Below are 18,095 nucleotides of genomic sequence, written 5' to 3' on the forward strand. Positions count from 1 at the left end.
AAAGTTAGTTACCCGTGCCTGTGTAGTTTTGTATTGAGGTCTGTTCCACCTCTAGATAGTGTGTTTGGATTTGCAGACAAATCTTACCCTTTTCTCTGTCTCCAGTACGTTAGCCCGGTGCTTGGTACTTCTGCTGAATGGGTAGTTTGTAAATTATTATAGGAAAGCATGGTAGACAAGTGGAAGCACACTTAAAATATACTGGGGATGCTGAGCATTGTCCATTCACTACTCATCCTAGGTTAGGCGTTTATACAGGTGCATCTATGAGAGTGTCTGTTTCAGAATTGGTACTTAGGAGAAACACCTTTCGTAAACTTGCAAAGTTAGAAAAATCATTCTTACTAGGAAAGATTTTAAGGAGGTGAGCAGTACAGTCAGGTCAGTGTTTGAATGCAAGGAATAGGAACTTGGGAGTTGCTGACTAGAGGCAACTCTCCCTTTCCCTCCAGGGAGAGATGAGAAAGTCTCCCTAATGGGGTGGTAGAGGGAATGGTAAGTAACTAAAAGAAAAGAGTTTCTGCTGGTGGGTGTTGCGGGGGCTCACATGCTATTTGGGGGAAATGACCACTAACCTTAAGCCCACAATAATTCAGTGCTGATGACTGCATCATCTCCTCTGCAGACACTGCCCAGCCATCATGGAGGTGGCCGAGGTGGAGAGTCCTTTGAACCCCAGCTGTAAGATCATGACCTTCAGACCCTCCATGGAGGAGTTCCGGGAGTTCAACAAATACCTTGCATTCATGGAGTCTAAAGGAGCCCATCGAGCAGGTCTTGCAAAGGTGATTATCTTCAGATCCTTTAAACTAAAACCAATCACTTGGCTTTTTATTTATGCTCTTAGTCTTCATGATATGGGAAATTGTTTATTCCAGAGGAAGATATTTGCAAAATTTATTCTTGTTAATCCACACAGAATATTTGATTTCTTCAAAGAGTAATTGTCTTATTTTTCTTTAAACTATTTATGCTAGATTGTGTTCTAGGGCTTTTTTTTAAAACAAAACACGTGTGGCTCCTAGAAACCAAAAAGACCCATGTATGGGCTTTAGAGAGAGGTATGAAAGTATTCATAGATTTCATCACTTTTTAAGAGGACCATTATTAACCTGAAGCTTAACTACCCTGCTCACCTCCCTCTCCCATCCCTCCTCTTTTTCTTCTGTTTTTTCTTTCTCTCTTTCCCCTTTTACAGATATAACAGATTTATTGAGGTATAATTCATATACCATACAATTTGGCCATTTAAGTGTGTAAGCCACTGGTACCCATTGGCACTCATTCTCTATTCCCTGCTATCCCCTCAACTGTAGATGACTACTAATCTACTTTCTTTCTCTGTAGATTTGCCTATTCTGTTTTCTTTTCAAATACTTGCTTATCAAGTGTGGAGAGTACCTACCACTTTCCAGGTGCTAGGGTTGTGTTTAGGGGAAATGAGATAGTAGAGACCACATTTCTTTTCCTGATGACCTTATATTCTAGTGGTAGCCTCTTAGCATGGTAAGATAAGGACACTTAAGCAGAGACCCAAAGGATATAAAGAAATCAGCTTGTTCAAGATGTGGGGACAGAAAGAATAGTAAGTCCAGAGGCCTAGAGGCTGACCTGAGCTTCATGTGTGGAAGGAATAGGAAGGTGGTCTGTGGAGTTGGGTCTCATTGAGCAGAGGAAGAGGTTGGCAAGTAAGGTAAGAACCCTGGAAGGGGCCAGATTGTACTGGAGTTATCTGGCCTTAATAAGGATTGGGATTTGTCGAACTGCAGGGATTGGTATTCAAATCCTCCTGCATCTATCTGGACGCTCCTGCTTGTAACTCAGTTTATGGATTGTGCTGGTATCTATCCCCTGAGGTCTATCATTTGTTGTATATGGTTCAAGTTCCTCCTAGAAAAGGTTTAAAATGTTGGGGATGAAAGTTTATTAGGGGTGGGTGAGAGAAAAGGAGGATAAAGAGAAAACAAAGAGAAAAGTAAAGAGATTTATAATGAATTTCTCCTGATGAATTCTTAGTTTAACCTATTTATTGAGTTCTTAAAAAACCCCATTTTGGAACCTCAGCACTTCAGATTATCTTTGATCTGGAGAAAAATCATCCTCCCCACCACCCCCTTTGAGAAAAATCATTCTTGAGTAGAAGAGAATATGATTTCAGAATTATTTGACACATAGTTTTGATCATAAACTAGCAGGGTTAACAAGGATTTGGGCTTTATTTGAGGAAGATTGGGGGTGACTGGTTGTCCCCTTCTCTAGGCTTTGAATGCAGCCCTTTGTCCTACTTTTCTCTTCCTTTTGTTCCTTGAAAACATAATCTTGCTGTGTTCCACTGAGATTAGTGAGTGTCCTGTGGTAGGGTGGCACGTTTAGTAACACGAGAAGAGGAAGCACCACACACCCTCATAAGGGAGTTGCAGGCTCACAGGGTACCCCTGTGCTGCTGTTAGCATTCTGTAGCAGAATGAAGTTAATGAGAACCACAATTAGTTTTCTGAATGTTGAACAAAACACACCTGAGTCTAGGGTTTTTTTTTTTTTTTTGAGTGAGGTTTATAGATAGATACTCATTTATTCAGTATTGTGATAATTTTCTTTTATTTCTAGGAATGCAAGGAACCAATTTTTTTTTGTATGAGTTTTTTGGCCATTTTTGTTATCTTTTACATCATGTCACATAAAGTCAGTTTCACCTGCTTGCCTTTTTTTCCTGGAAGTTGTAGCAATAGCAAATGTGTAAAATTGCACCAAATCAAGTTGTAAAAACCAAAACTGTATTAATGCTGCTAGTTTGCTTTGAGGGCAAGCCCTGGGGACAGAGTTACCCATAAGATTCTTTGTTAATGCACCATTTATTTATTTATTTATTTATTTATTTTTTATTTTATTTTATTTTATTTTTTTAATGATAGTCACAGAGAGAGAGAGAGAGGCAGAGACACAGGCAGAGGGAGAAGCAGGCTCCATGCAGGGAGCCCGACGTGGGATTCGATCCCGGGTCTCCAGGATCGCGCCCTGGGCCAAAGGCAAGCGCCAAACCGCTGCGCCACCCAGGGATCCCGTTAATGCACCATTTAATGAATTGGTCTTATTTTATGATTTGGAGAAAAAGGTTGAGTAGTTCCAGTAGTAGTAACTTTGGCCTTAGGTTATAGTCTGTCTTGGGTTTTTCTTTTATCGACATTTTTTAGATTTATACTTTAGATTTAACCCTTATTTCCAAAGTGAGAGATTTGACCTTGACTGTCTGTCTGTCTGTCTTTCTTTCTTTCTTTCTTTCTTTCTTTCTTTCTTTCTTTCTTTTCTTTCTTTCTTTTCTTTCTTTTCTTTTTCTTTCTTTTCTTTTTCTTTCTTTTCTTTCTTTTCTTCTTTCTTTCTTTCTTTCAGATTTCATTTATTCATGAGAGACCCACAGAGGCAGAGACATAGGGAGAGGATTATGATGAATCTTTATTACATATGAAGTGGGTGAAATTACTCCACAACAGTGATCTGGACATAGAGATCACAGATCAGTGATCTGAGCCACAGGCTATGCACATTACATAGTTTTGTGAATAGCTTGGAGAGTACAGATAGGAATCTGTCTTCAAGGTGTAAAGAAAGATTGTAAGACGCATTGCTCTTCCTCTTCCTGCTTCTTCCTTAGTAGGTAGGCAGTGATAATAGCAGTGTATTTCAAGGTAAGTAGTCCAAATACAGATTTCAGTCAGAAATTATCTTTTGAGTATAGATTGCAGGCTGGGATTGGGGAAATGGTGATATAAAATAAAATGTATGTTTTTATTTTGTTATAATCAAGAAGGTAAATTTTAGGAGGAATGGGTTTCTTTCCATTAGATTGATTGGATGTAAAAATTTAACTTTAGAATCTTTTAAAGTCCTAAATATGTTGTCTTTCCATTTCCTGCCATTTCATATGTAAGAAAACCTGATATGTTGAGATTTAAAATAACAGTTCAAAGATGAGATATTTGTTATAGACCTGAATTTAAAAAATTCTAAAGTTCTGTGTGAACACTTACATCAAAAGTAAATGAACACAGACGCAAAATATTTATAAGATCAAGACCTGAGTGGAAAGCAGATGCTTAACCAGCTGAGCCACATAGAAATTCATCAGAATTTCATAGATTTTTTTCATCATCAGACTATTTCATCAGAAATAAGTATTTCTGATGAACAGAAAGTTATTATTTACAACCCTTTCCCCTTTCAATATGTTATGAAGACAATTTGGTATGTTTATCCATATGCATTTGGTACAATTGTCCTTATTCTTTTAAAGTATTGAGTATGGGGCAGCCCAGGTGGCTCAGCGGTTTAGTGCCGCCTTCAGCCCAGAGTGTGATCCTGGAGACCCGGGATCGAGTCCCACATCGGGCTTCCTGCATGGAGCCTGTTTCTCCCTCTGCCTGTGTCTCTGCCTCTCTCTCTCTCAGTGTCTCTCATGAATAAATTAATAAAATCTTTAAAAAAAATAAAGTATTGAGTATGTGTTTTCAATAGCATATAATATGTGGGGTGTCTATTCTTATTTTAAACTAACATATCTTGGAGGAAATAAAATGTGAAATATCTCTGTATTGCTGATGAAAATTAAATTAACCTTAGACTTGATAGCTCACTTTTGATTTTGGCTAGGGTGGGGGGATCAATCCTGTCATTTACCAGCTGTGTACAATGGACAAATCACTCATTCTTCTGACCCTGAGTGTTCTCATCTGATTTAGCTTGACCTAGGCCTTTTACAGATGTACATTGTAGATGTGAATATGAAAGGCAAAACCTTAAAGCTCTTAGAATATAAAATAGAATGTCTTTATGCCCCAGAGTAGGAAAAAAATTTTGTTTAAACCAAAGATCAAAGCAGTACCCATAAAGGTAAAAATGAACAGACTGGATTACCTTAAGATTAAGGATTTATGTTTATTAAAAGATGCCCTTAAGAAGGTTGGAGAGCACTTTATGGGTTAGGAGAAGATATTTGATACATATACACGTAAACGTATAGATGTTTACAAGTGTATACACACACACACACACACACACACACACACATCAAAGAATAACCAGGCTGTATAAAGAATCCCTATACATTAATAAAAAGACCAACAATGCAATAGTAGAATGGGTAAGAGACTTGAATAAACACTTTACAATAGGAAATATTCATGGAGTCAGTGAATATGTGAAAAAGTTTCTTTAGAAATTAAGAATGCAAATAAAATGCACAGTTGACTACTATTACACCACCTATAAGAAAGACTAAAATTGAAAAATGATCAACAATACAAAGTGATGATGAAGATGGGGAGCAACAGGAACTCTGCATACATTCCTGGTGAGAGTGTGAAATGGTACAACCACTTTGGAAAACATTTAGTAATAACTGTTAAATTTGATCTATACATATCTAATGTCCCAGTAATTTCACAAAATGTGTTTATTTTAGAGAACTGTGTGCTCATATGCAGCAGAAAGATGAACATAATGATAAAGCAGTGCAATATGCTGCAGTGTAAAAGCCAATGTAGAGAGAAAAACAAGGAACACTTAGTGTTCCCCATTTATAAATAAATATTTATATGAAGAAGTACTGAGTAGGAATGAACATCAGTGAACTTCAGCTATGTAGACCATCATATTTGAATCTCACAAAAGTATTGAGTGAAATACAAAATATAAACCTCAAAGAAGATCTGTATATATGGATGATTATATTTCCAAACATTTCAAAAACCAGTGCTAGGGATGCATACTCAGCATAAAATTATGAACCCCCCAGCAAGGAAATGGTGTGATAGTGGTTACCTTTTGGGCAAGAGAGAAATGTGTTAGAAGGATACTTGGAGATATATTTGCTTTATAATAATTTATAGTTACGTATTTGCAATTACACATTTATTAATGTGTGCTATCTATATTTTACAATTGATTTTTAAAAGTTTATCCTAAAAAATTAAAACAATTTCTAAAGGTGAATAAATTCCAGCTATAAATCATGACTTAGTAACTGTCCCTTCTAATTTTTAATCGTATGTATATATGTTATTGGTGTTATTGTTTACTGATCTTTTCACTGTTAGTAGTTTTTTTTTTTTTTTTACGATTTTATTTTATTATTTATTCATGAGAGACACAGAGAAAGAGAGAGGCAGAGACACAGGCAGAGGGAGAAGCAGGCTCCAAGCAGGGAGCCTGATGCAGGACTTGATCCCGGGACTCCAGGATCATGCCCTGGGCTGAAGGCAGGCACTAAACCGCTGAGCCACCCAGGGATCCCCAGTAATTAAGTACTTTTGGAAAAGGGATCCCTGGGTGGCGCAGCGGTTTGGCGCCTGCCTTTGGCCCAGGGCGCGATCCTGGAGATCCAGGATCGAATCCCACGTCGGGCTCCTGGTGCATGGAGCCTGCTTTTTCCCTCTGCCTGTGTCTCTGCCTCTCTCTCTCTCTCTCTGTGTGACTATCATAAATAAATAAAAAAAATTAAGTACTTTTGGAAAAGAGTGATGTGCTGAACAGCCGCATACAGGAACATAAAAATTGATAAGGCACAATTCTTTTCAACTTCATGTTCGGTGACATCATGTTGGTGAGCTCAAATTTGCCATGATGGGTGTAGTTACATCATGGAAATTGGCAAGAGCTGCCAATCAGGGTTTTCTCCACTTTCCAAGAAAATTGATTGTACATTTACTTGCACACTACTCTGCTATTTGCCATATTGTGTGAGAAATATTAAAGAAAGTAATACTGACTAAACATTTACCTATTTTTATCATATTAATATAAGCATTATTTGACCTTCAAATTATTTTGCTTCTATGCATCTCCGAATTTTACTCTTAAAATTGAGAGGGTTAGTAGTAGGGACGTGTGGGAGGCTCAGTTGGTTAAGCGTCTGCCTTCTGCTCAGGTCATGATCTCAGGTTGCTGGGATCAGCCCCACATTGGGCTCTCTGCTCAGCAGGGGGTCTGCTTCTCTCACCCTTTGTGTGTTCATGGTCTCTCTCACTCTCTCAAATAAATAAAATCTTTAAAAAAAAGAGGTTAATACCATCAACTAAAAATAGTTAATAAAAGTATAGTATTTGGTTTAGAAGTTCTGTTTGGTATAATGCTCAATAAATTTTGCTGTTTAAAAAAATCATCGATAAAGTGAATATTTAGATTTTTAAAAAGATTTTATTTATTAATGAGAGACAGAGAGAGAGAGAGAGAGAGGCAGAGACACAGGCAGAGGGAGAAGCAGGCTCCCTGCGGGGAGCCTGATGTGGGGCTCAATCCCTGGACTCCAGGATCATGCCCTGGGCCGAAGGCCAGGTGCTAAACTGCTGAGCCATAAGGTGAATATTTAGGAGAATGCAAGCATTTCCCTAATCTGAATCTTCACAGTTCTTTTACACATTTGTTATAGAAATGCTGAGTTGAAAAAAAAAAAAAAAAAAGAAAAATGCTGAGTTGTTCTTTACTAGTATTCTGTTTGAATATAAAAACTAAATAACTACCTGGAATATTTTTCAGATAATGTTTTATTTTATTATTTTATTTTTAGGTGATTCCTCCTCGGGAATGGAAGCCAAGGCAGTGCTATGATGACATTGATAATTTGCTTATTCCAGCACCAATTCAGCAGATGGTCACAGGACAATCGGGACTGTTCACTCAATACAACATCCAGAAAAAAGCCATGACAGTGAAGGAGTTCAGGCAGTTGGCTAACAGTGGCAAGTGAGTGTATGCAATTTGCTATTTTTATTGTTTTCAAAGATATACACAAACATGGTAAGAAACCAAGTAGACAGAAGAGCTGGTGATGCAAAGTGGGAGTCTCCTGCACATCCTCTTTCAGTTTTCATTTAATTGTTTCCGTTTTCTGTTCTTCAGGTTGTTGCTTGCTTACATTTAGTTTACTGCTAAGGAAATTGTTTCTCATCTTATCATCTTATTCATTATATCTGTAAATGTTTTTTTTCTATTTTTTAGTATAGAGTGATTCTACACATGATTCATATTTGTTAGGCATATTTTCTTCTTTGTGTGACAGTGTTTAAGTCTTTTTTTTTTTTTTTTCCAGCTCTGAGGTACCCTTTTGTTTTTCTTAGCTGAAAGGACTTTTTACACCCATGCGCCTCCTAGCACCATTTATCCTGCCCACACAGTGGCAGCATAGTCTAAAAGGTGCCATGGCCATAGGGGTTGGGGAGTTACTTCACATTCCAGGCTGGAGGAGTGAGGGGCTTGGGAATACTCCCCACCAACAAACCTTTACCAGCAAGAGGCCATGACATCCCAACCCCCAAGCCTGTGTTCTGGTTGGAGGTGGCAATGCCTCCTTCTAGCTCTCCACACTTGAGAGGAGCAGGACCAGATGGTAAGTCGCCAGGCCCCTGGCTCCAGTGATGGTAGCTCCCAACCCTGTCCCCTGCCCAGGTCACAACCCTAGCTCCATCCCAGGACAGCAGAGATCTCTTCTCCTTGGTCCTCAGTGTTAGACAGAGCCCTCTATACTAGTCAGGACAGAGGCAAAGCTGGAAGCAGCAGCGGTGGCAGAAAAGGAGCAGGCATCAAAACTGGTAGGTTGTGGGGCCAGCAGCATGGGGCCAGAGGCTTTTTTGAAGTCAGGGCAAGCTGTCTGTCTTTTCAACTCTGGGGCTGGTCACTATGTGGGTGTAATTGGCTGTAACACAGGTATTTGAACACCTTTCTCTCTGGATAGTAGCTGATAAACTTGCTGCTGCCCACTTCTTGGCATCAAAATACCAGATAGTGATGGCATACCTGTGGTGCCACCTCATGGGGGTTCTACTGGTCAGACCAGAAAATGAGCAACCCATCAAAGAGTGGCTTGATGTTGGTTATCATGGGCCAGCCTCAGGGAGATCTACAACAGGCTGCCATGCACCTTGATGTCCCAGTTCTGATTCAAGTAATAGATAGAGGTGATACAGTGCCCATTGCTGTGGGGATTGTCCATATGCCTTATGCACTCCAGCCTATTGCCTGAGTAAGATACCACCATGGCCTTGGTGTGCCTCTTGATGATACGGTCACCCAGTACTCCGTGCAGTGGTGGATTACCATGTCCACATGGGCTATGAGGACCCCAATGCTTTGGCAGCTGGGCTCGTGACCTTCTACCTAGGCAGTCTGGCCCTGCAGATGCTATGTGGTGGGATAGCCTGCTGGCTCCCTATCTGCCTGTCACACCAGTGCCCAGTCCACTTCAGGGTCTCTACCTTGGCCAGCACATGGCCACCCAGTGCCACCCTCAGGAAGCTGTCCTTGACACAGATGCTGTAGTACAGCATACAGAGCACAATATAGTCCAGGGCCGGGTGCTTGAATGCAGTAAGCAGCACTCTCTCCTTTAGCCCCACACTGACTTCACCATTGCCACTGCTACAGCCATGGTGTCCTCCCCTTTGGCCTCTGCCTCCTGGTTCTACTGCCTGAGACAAGGGTTGCTTGCTTAGGTGCAGGGGCATCCCCACCATCCTCTGTCCATTTCCATTTGGGAACCTCAGCCCTGGTACCCTGGGCCACCAGTTGCTAGCACCCCTTCATGACTAGTGTTGCAATGCCCTTACTCTACAGTGGTTGCAACTGACCATCCTTCTGCCTACTGAAGCCCTAGCACAGGGGGCTGGCTATTTTGGAAATGGCTGTGGCCTTGGGGGTCCCACTGCCTGCCGAGGCCTCAGCAGGTGCTCCTGGTTGGTTGTAGGAGGATACTAGGGAATAGGGCAGGTAACTCTCCATTCCAGTTCTGGCCCAGCCAGGATCCCACGGTGGTGACACAGGATTTGGCAACTAAGGAAGAGCCTGACTTAGGGGCTGTGGCTGCTGGGCTGTCCTTGGCAGTAGCATCCTCATCTCCCGGGCATGGTAGGTACAGCTGAGGCCCATGATGCTAGCTACCCTTACCCTCCTCTGCCTTCTCATCTTCCACTTGAAGCTGAGGTTGGGGCAGGTGTGCCTGGCATGGGGCAGGGTGAGGCAGAGCAGGCAGCAGAGGCTCTTCTTGTACCTTGGGGGTGCCCACTGGTCACCAAGCCTTGCTGCCCCTAGGGGCTTAGGAAAGGACTCGTCAGGGTGGTAAGCTTTTTCCTCTGCCTTCCACACCATATCCCTGACAGTGTTTAAGTCTAAGATGATAAATCATATATTTAGAAGATGAGTAATTTAAAAAGGAAGCCCTCAAATGATTTGGAGGGCCACCACTATTGTATTAGCATTATTGTAATTATACCTATTGCTGTGTTACAAGTTATCCCAAACCTTATAGCTTAAATCAACAAGCATTTATTTAATAGCTCAGTTTCTCTGGTCAGTAATCTGAGAGTGACTTAGTTAGGTAGTTAGGTGGCTGTGGCTCAGGGTCTCTTATGAGATTGCAGTCAAGATGTTAGGTGGGGCTGTTATCATCTGAAGGCTTGACTGTGACTGGAAGATCTTCTTCCGAGATTGTTCCCCTTACATGGCTGCTGGCTAGAGTCCTGAGTTCCTTGCCACATGGACTGCTTCTCATGTTGTGGCAGCTGGCTTCTCCCAGAGCAGGTGAACCAAGAGAGTAACCAAGATGGAAGCCACATTATCTCTTCATGATCTGTTTCTTGATGTTCCTTCTGCCATATTCTCTTTGTTATAAGCCAGTTGCAAAGTGTAGCCCATAATCAAGGAGGATAATTAAGCTGTACTTCTTAAAGGGAGGAATTTTAAAGAATTTGAATATATTTAGAAACCATCATGGTTATAATTATTAAATTATCTCTCTTTTTTAAGATTTATTTGTTTTTAGAGAGAATGCATAAGTCCAGGGAGGAGGAGAGGGAGAGAGGGAGAGAGAGAGAGAAGTAGACTCCCTGCTGAACACAGAGCCCAATGGAGGGCTTGATCCCAGGACCCTGAGATCATGACCTGAGCCAAACCAAGAGTCAGATGCCTAACCAAATAAGCCACTCAGGCACCCTTTTAAATTACCTTTTTAAAAGTTTCTGATATGGTAGTTAAGGCCATAGACCAAAACATTAATTTGAAGAAAAAATTATAACCCCAAACCAGCCAACCAATCAACCAACCAACCAACCAAAAAACAACATTGTCTAAATTCTCTGGGTAGGTGTGTGTGTGTGAAATTAAGCTCTTTGGATGAATTTAGTTGATCTCTTTTTAAAATTTAAAATTTATATTTGACATAGCACTGATGGTGCTTGAAGAATCTTAATTCTGTGTGTAAAGTTCCAGCTATGGAGCATTGTGGCTATTCCAAAGGAATTGAAATTTTGTATTTAATGTGAGTCCCTTCTTTTGAATTTTTGGTAGGCATTAGTAAAGTCTCATTGGTTCAGATCTCATTAATTGAGAATGTGAAATTTTTTATCATAGACTGGACTGGTTTGCATTCAAACTCTTTAAGGACTCTTTTAACAATTTATATGTGCAATGCTATTGAAACAAGATTATGGAAGCAAATTTACCCAGCTTCTTATAAGTATAAATGGTTTGCTGTATTGTTATCATCTAATACCCCTTTCCAGAGTCATTCTTAAAGGGTTAATTAAATACATTAGTTCATTTAGTGGAACATCTGCTTGACTACTTTGGTATTTTGGGAGAGAATTTGTACTTGCAAGTAATCAGACTATACTTGTTAGAAAATGTTTGTCAATACTTTAACAATCATAATTACCATAGGAGAAGTGCAAAGTATCGTGGGGTTTCAAAGGAAAATAAGACTTCTCTGGTGGTTAATCAGGAAATGAGTGATTTCATTTAGTAGGTGCTGTTGAGATAGATTTTGAAGGACAGAAATGCTTTTATCAGTTATAAAAGTAATACATGCTTATTTGAAAATTCAGACGTTATAGAAATACATAATTTTAACTCCCAGAGATGATCATTGTTAATAATACTATGGTAATTCAAAATATTGATGAGAACAGAGCTTTGAAGACCTTTTTTTCTTATCAAAGAGAAACTTCGATCGTCATTTCTAGCCTATGTGATTATTCTAGCATAGTATCAGTTTTCTATTTAGGGGCAATTTATTTTACTAGGCACTTATTTTGTTCGTATATCTGTTCAATTTTTACTCTTGTGGCTTAGTTGTAGATGCACTTTTCCTGGAAATAGCCATTTAGGTTACATTGTTTTCTGTACCAGTGCCTGGTACAGTATCTGATGTATATAGTATGGGCTGTTTCAGTATCTGTTGATTGAATAGGGTCATGAAAGCTAAGATATACTTGAAGTGGTACAAATTATTGGACATATTGCAATGATTTATTTAACAATATAAATTTCTTGATTTTCTGAGGTTTAAGAATGATTTTAAAAAATAATTGGCTCTTTTTTTAGTTGTGAAATATCTATTATGATATTGCATGACAGGTCCGTATTAAATTTTATTTTTTGAGTTGGATTAATTTCATTATAATTGTTACAATATTAAAATATCTTTGGTGGGAATGCAAACTGGTATAGCCAACTCTGGAAAACAGGATGGAGGTTCCTCAAAAAATTAAAAATAGAGCGCCTGAGTGGTTCAGTTGTCTTAGCCTCTGATTTTTGATTTCAGATTAGGTCATGATATTATGGTTATGAGGTCGAGTACCACGTCGGGCTCTGCATTGAGTGTGGAGCCTGCTTAAGGTTCTCTCTCTCCTCTCCCTCTGCTCCTCCCTTTAGTTCACATGCAGTCTCTCTCTCTCTCTCCCTCAAAAAAATTCTTAAAATTTAGAAGTAGAACTACCATAGGATCCAGCAATTAAACTACTAGGTGTTTACCCAAAGGATATAAATATACACCCTGAAATTTATAGTAACGTTATTGACAGTAGCCTAACTATGGAGTACCTTGAGTGCTGAATGGATAAAGACACAGACACACACACTCACAGGAATATTACTCAGCCATCAAAAAGGTGAAATCTTCCCATTTGCAAAGAGTGAATGGAGCTAGAGTGTATTATGCTAAGCGAAATAAGTCAGAGAGAGGCAAATACCATATGATTTCACTCATATGGAATTTACGAAACAAAACAGATGAACATATGGGAAGGGAAAAAAAAGAGGGAAGCAAACCATAAGATACTCTTTAATGTTAGAGAACAAACTGATGGTTGATGGAGGGGAGTGGGTGGAGGATGCACTAGGTGGGTTATGGGTATTAAGGAGGGCATTTGTTATCATGAGCACTGGGTGTTGTATGTAAGTGATGAATCACTGAATTCTGCAACTGAAACCAATATTACATTCATTATATGTACACTAACTAGAGTTTAAAGTTTGAAGAGAAAAATAAAATTAGGATTCCTAGGAAAAAAAGTACTTTTGAAAATTCTCTTTTTATATTTCCTCTGCCAATTCCATGTGGGAAAGATGCCAGTGAAATGGGCTTCTAAGCCTTAATCCAAGGCTTTTGCTTGTTCACTTATAGCTGTACTCAGGTCAAATGGTGTGCATAATGGTAATGGGGTGGTCCTGAGATGGGGTTAGTTTTCATGGGAGGTGGGAGGCATTTTCCTAGTTTTTCTGTTAATCTGTTTTCCTTCATTCAGTGCATGCCCTTGCTTAGGTGCACAGTCAAATGTGCTTGGTGTAAACAGTAGACAGGATAACATGCTCATTGGTTAGTAACACAACTTAATCTGGAGAAAATCTAGAGACCTCCAACATAGTTCTACTATAAAGCTTTATAGAGGTGAGTAATATGCTCTCTTGCATTACATTATTGATCTATATTTTCTTCTAGGCTTAAAGCTATGTGCTTTACATAATTATGTGATGGAGTCCTCACAATAACTCAACTGTTATTATTCCTTTTTTATAGAGGAATAACTGAGGTCCAGAGAAATTCAGTCAACTGCCCAGGGTTACATAGCTTATACATGGTAGACAGGCTGGTCCTGGAGACTCATCTCTTAATAATTGTAATACAGTGAATAAATGGTTCTGGAAAAAAAGGAATGGTTGGATTGCTTTTGAGCAAACTGATACTGGATTTGTGGGACAGCTGTGATTGTTTGACAGTCCATTAGGGTAGGAATCTGTAGCTAGGCTTCTTTAGAATTGGGCACCAACAGAGTGAACTGGTCACTTTTCTCAAGTTTAGAATCATTGTTTCAAATATTCACAGATCTTATAATTTAACCTCAGTAGCCAACACTGAACCATGTGTTTCTTTTTTAGAGTTATAGATTGTTAAAAATTGATCATGATTGAGTAGTATATAGTGATAGATTGTTTAGGTCTATTATAGTGAAAGACAATTTAGTCCTTTAATATCCAAAATCCAACAAATATCTCTAAGTCATAATAAACCGTATCTCTGTTATCTTTTTTTTTTTTTTTTTATCTGTCACCTGAGACTGACCTGTGGTTAGCTTGCCTAGAATTCTTATTACTTTTGGAACCTACTAATCAAAGTGGTGGAATATAGTGGAGTTAATGATGCTTTCATGCCTCTCCTTTTTATTTTTGGCTGTCCTGTTGAGATTCTAATGTTTTAGATAAATCGGCAAATTATTCTATATTTAAAATACAGTTGTTAATTTGGTATGCTTGCATACTGCTTGGGTAACTATTTTGGGCATTTGGACATTGATTTTGGGCATTGATTTTGATTGTTCTACAGCTATTAAATCTAAAATAAAATGTCAGTTGGCTTTATAGGGATTGTTACTGCTACTAAATACTTTTTTACTGCTAAAAAGACTTTCATTACTTTGTTGATTTTTTTCACGTAGAAATACTGATATTTTTTGGTGTATGTATTAATATAAGATTATTTGTTCACAATCCAAATAATATGGAGAAGTAAATGCCTTTTGTAATTTCAATGTGAAAATTAATCATTAATAATATAGTATATATTTCTTTTTGACAATGAGTACAATTACAGATATCTTTATATAATATTATCCTAATATATTCACCATTCTATAACATGCTTAATTCACTATGGAAAGATATTACTGTTAATATACAGAAAGATCTATCTTATTTTGTATTTTGCATTTTATTTAACTAGGCCTTTGTTGGACAACATTAAGTTTGAGTTTTCAGTTAATGTTGCAGCAAACATCCTAGCTCATGTTTCATTGTGTACATCTCTGCATTGTTTAGATTGAATTTCCAGAGTTGGATTTTAGGGTTGAAGGTGCACATTTTTTAAAGGTTTTGATATTTTCATTATACTCTGAGAAGTTTGTACTACTTTATACTTTCACTGCAGCTGTGTAAGGGAAGTCTCATTCTTTCCTACCATTAATATATTGTGTTTGCCAATCTAATGGTTGCAAAGTATCTTATTTTGGTTTTGCTTTCTTGGATTTTTAGTGAAAAATTTTTTTTGATAAAATTTTTAAAATATGATTTAAGTCATATGGGTGGGGAAAATCTTGTAATCATCATATTGATTCATGCTCTTTTCATTTACCTTTTGCAGATATTGTACTCCAAGATACTTGGATTATGAAGATTTGGAGCGCAAGTACTGGAAGAACTTAACTTTTGTGGCACCTATCTACGGCGCAGACATTAATGGGAGCATATATGATGAGGTATATTTATACTGTAATGGGTTTTGTAAAGGGCACATTTCCTATTTTTGTTACCAGTTTAGGTACTTGAGAAGTAGTACTTTGTGTGATCTCTAATTCCTCATAGGATAAGAGGAAATAATACATCAGTAGGATTTCTGCTCCTGGTATTTTTCAGATTGAAACCAGCTAATGGAGGGCAGCCCAGGTGGCTCAGCAGTTTAGCGCTGCGTTCAGCCCAGGGCCTGATCCTGGAGACCCGGGATCGAGTCCCACCCACGTTGGGCTCCCTGCATGGAGCTTGCTTCTCCCTCTGCCTGTGTCTCTGCCTCTGTGTGTGTGTGTGTCTCATGAATAAGTAAATAAAATATTAAAAAAAAAAAAAAACCAGCTAATGGTACAAATACCTGAAATTGGTCAACAGTAATATATATTTTGGAAAACACGAAGTACTATCCATAATACTACCACCTGAAGGCAAAAACGGTATTTTAATACTCATTCTTCTAGTAGCTTTCCTTTAGTCATTTAAAAAGTTATATTTGAGCAGACTTATTCTTTTTTCTGCAAATTGTGAAAAATTTTCTATTTTTAATCTAAATTTTAAAAAAGATTTATTAATTTTAGAGAGAGAATACATACACGCATGCTAGGGGGCTAGGAGGGGAGGGAGAGGGAGAGAGAATCCTAGGCAGATTCTCTACTGAGCCTGGAACCTATGGGAGGTGGTGGTAGTGATGGGGACTAGATCTCAGGACCTGAGCCACCCAGGCACCCCGAGTTTTCTCTTTTGTAAAAAGTACATATTATAGTCTTTCTAGTTATTTTTCATAAGACCATAATACGTTGGAACTAATCCAGTTCTTTTTGCCTCCTCCTAATACATGTCTTTTGTTGCTGTTGTTATTCTTCCTTTTTGAAACCTTTTATTTCCCTCTCTCATTGTTTTATTTTGGGAAATGTCTTACTGAAAGATTGAAGTAGTGCAGTGAATACTTGGTTACTCTTCACTTAGATTCACCAGTTGTTAATATTTGCCTTATTTCATTCATTTTTCCATTGCCTTGCCATTGTCTGTCTCTTTCTCTATGTCTCTGCTGTAACATTTGAAAGTAAGTTGCAGACATTATGATAATTATCCTTTAATTATTTCAGTATATCTGTTTTAATAACAAGGCAATATAACATTTGTATATCACTTAACATACACATCATAGTCATAGGATCCTACTTTTGTTAATAATATATATAAATTGATTTTTCCCCCAGTCTGAATGATCTAGTCAAGGATTTTTCTTTATAATTAATAAGTGCTTTATAGGGTGCTGGTTGGAGACTAGACGACTATTCTGTATCCTAGCAGCCTTTCATCCATTGACTGTATATGCATTGATAATCTTTGCCTGAATCTATTATTATAGTATTTTTAAACTTCTTTTGTTTTGAAATATAAAGCAAGCTAGAAAATGCATAAAACAACTTAAAGCTGCATAAATTATTACAAGGTAAACATCTGTGTATCATCACTGATCTCAAAGTTTACTAGCACCCTGAAGTTCACCTACATACCTCCTTCACTGAACATGGTCTCCCCTTTTTTTCTCCAAAGATAATCACTATTCTGACTTTATGGAAATCGTTTCCTTCTTTTCTTTAAAGATATATATAGTTCATTATATCCTCTTTCTGAATTTTGTATAACTAGAAGAATCATTCAGCGTGTATTCTTTTATGTCTGGATTCTTTCATGTCTTATAAACATTTCTAAGCCTTTTCTTTTCTTTTTTTTTTTTTTAAGATTTTATTTATTTATTCATGAGAGACACGGAGAGAGCGAGAGAGAGAAGCAGAGACACAGGCAGAGGGAGAAGCAGGCTCCATGCAGGGAGCCTGACGTGGGACTCGATCCTGGATCTCCAGGATCAGGCCCTGGGCTGAAGGCAGCGCTAAACCACTGACCCACCTGGGCTGCCCTCTAAGCTTTTTCTGTACTGTAGCTATAGTTAATTCATTTTCTTTACTGTATGTTATTCTATTGTATGAATCTTACACATTGTATTTATTGTTCTGCTGCTAACCATCATGTTGGTTGCTTCTAGTTTTAGCTTTTATGCACAACACTCTTATGAATATTCTGCATATATTTATCTGGGCATGGAAGCATATGTTTATATATTGGGTGTATGCCTAGTAGTGGTTATAGGGTATGCACATGATTAGCTTTAGAAGGAAATCTTTTTCAGTTTGTACCTTCAATAGCAGTGTTTTTGAATTCCCATTGCTCTGTATCCTGCCTAATACTTGGTATTGTCATTTTTTAAAATTTAGCCATTCTGTTGGGTGTGTGGTTTTAAATTGCATTATGATTTTTTTCCCTTATGTTCATTGGCTGTTTGGATTTTCCCTTTTCTTGAGATGCCTTTTTTTTTTTTTTTTTGAGATGCTTTTTTAAGCCTCTTGAATATTTTTCTTTTGTATCATGCTTTTCATACTGATTTATAGTTTTTTATACATTCTGGATATGTGGTAGTGGCACAATTTAAACTT

The 18,095-nt window shown here is 38.2% G+C and overlaps 1 protein-coding gene and 1 pseudogene across 12 annotated transcripts in view; one reads left to right on the top strand and one right to left on the bottom strand.

The window, feature by feature from the left end:
• Window positions 1–18,095, top strand: part of KDM4C (lysine demethylase 4C) — a 410,759-nt gene that overhangs the window by 21,888 nt on the left and 370,776 nt on the right. For all 12 annotated transcript variants that reach the window (XR_005366745.1, XM_038552336.1, XM_038552337.1 and 9 more), the window contains 3 exons: window positions 626–785; window positions 7,559–7,734; window positions 15,455–15,569. Coding sequence is in view for 11 of the 12 variants with exons in the window: in XM_038552336.1 (XP_038408264.1) it covers window positions 626–785; window positions 7,559–7,734; window positions 15,455–15,569 (451 nt within the window). In the remaining variant the exon portion in view is untranslated. The remainder of the gene's footprint in view (window positions 1–625; window positions 786–7,558; window positions 7,735–15,454; window positions 15,570–18,095) is intronic.
• Window positions 8,666–9,912, bottom strand: LOC102154562 (annotated as a pseudogene).

This window comes from Canis lupus, chromosome 11, assembly GCF_011100685.1.
Source record: "Canis lupus familiaris isolate Mischka breed German Shepherd chromosome 11, alternate assembly UU_Cfam_GSD_1.0, whole genome shotgun sequence".
NCBI classification, from domain to species: domain Eukaryota; kingdom Metazoa; phylum Chordata; class Mammalia; order Carnivora; family Canidae; genus Canis; species Canis lupus.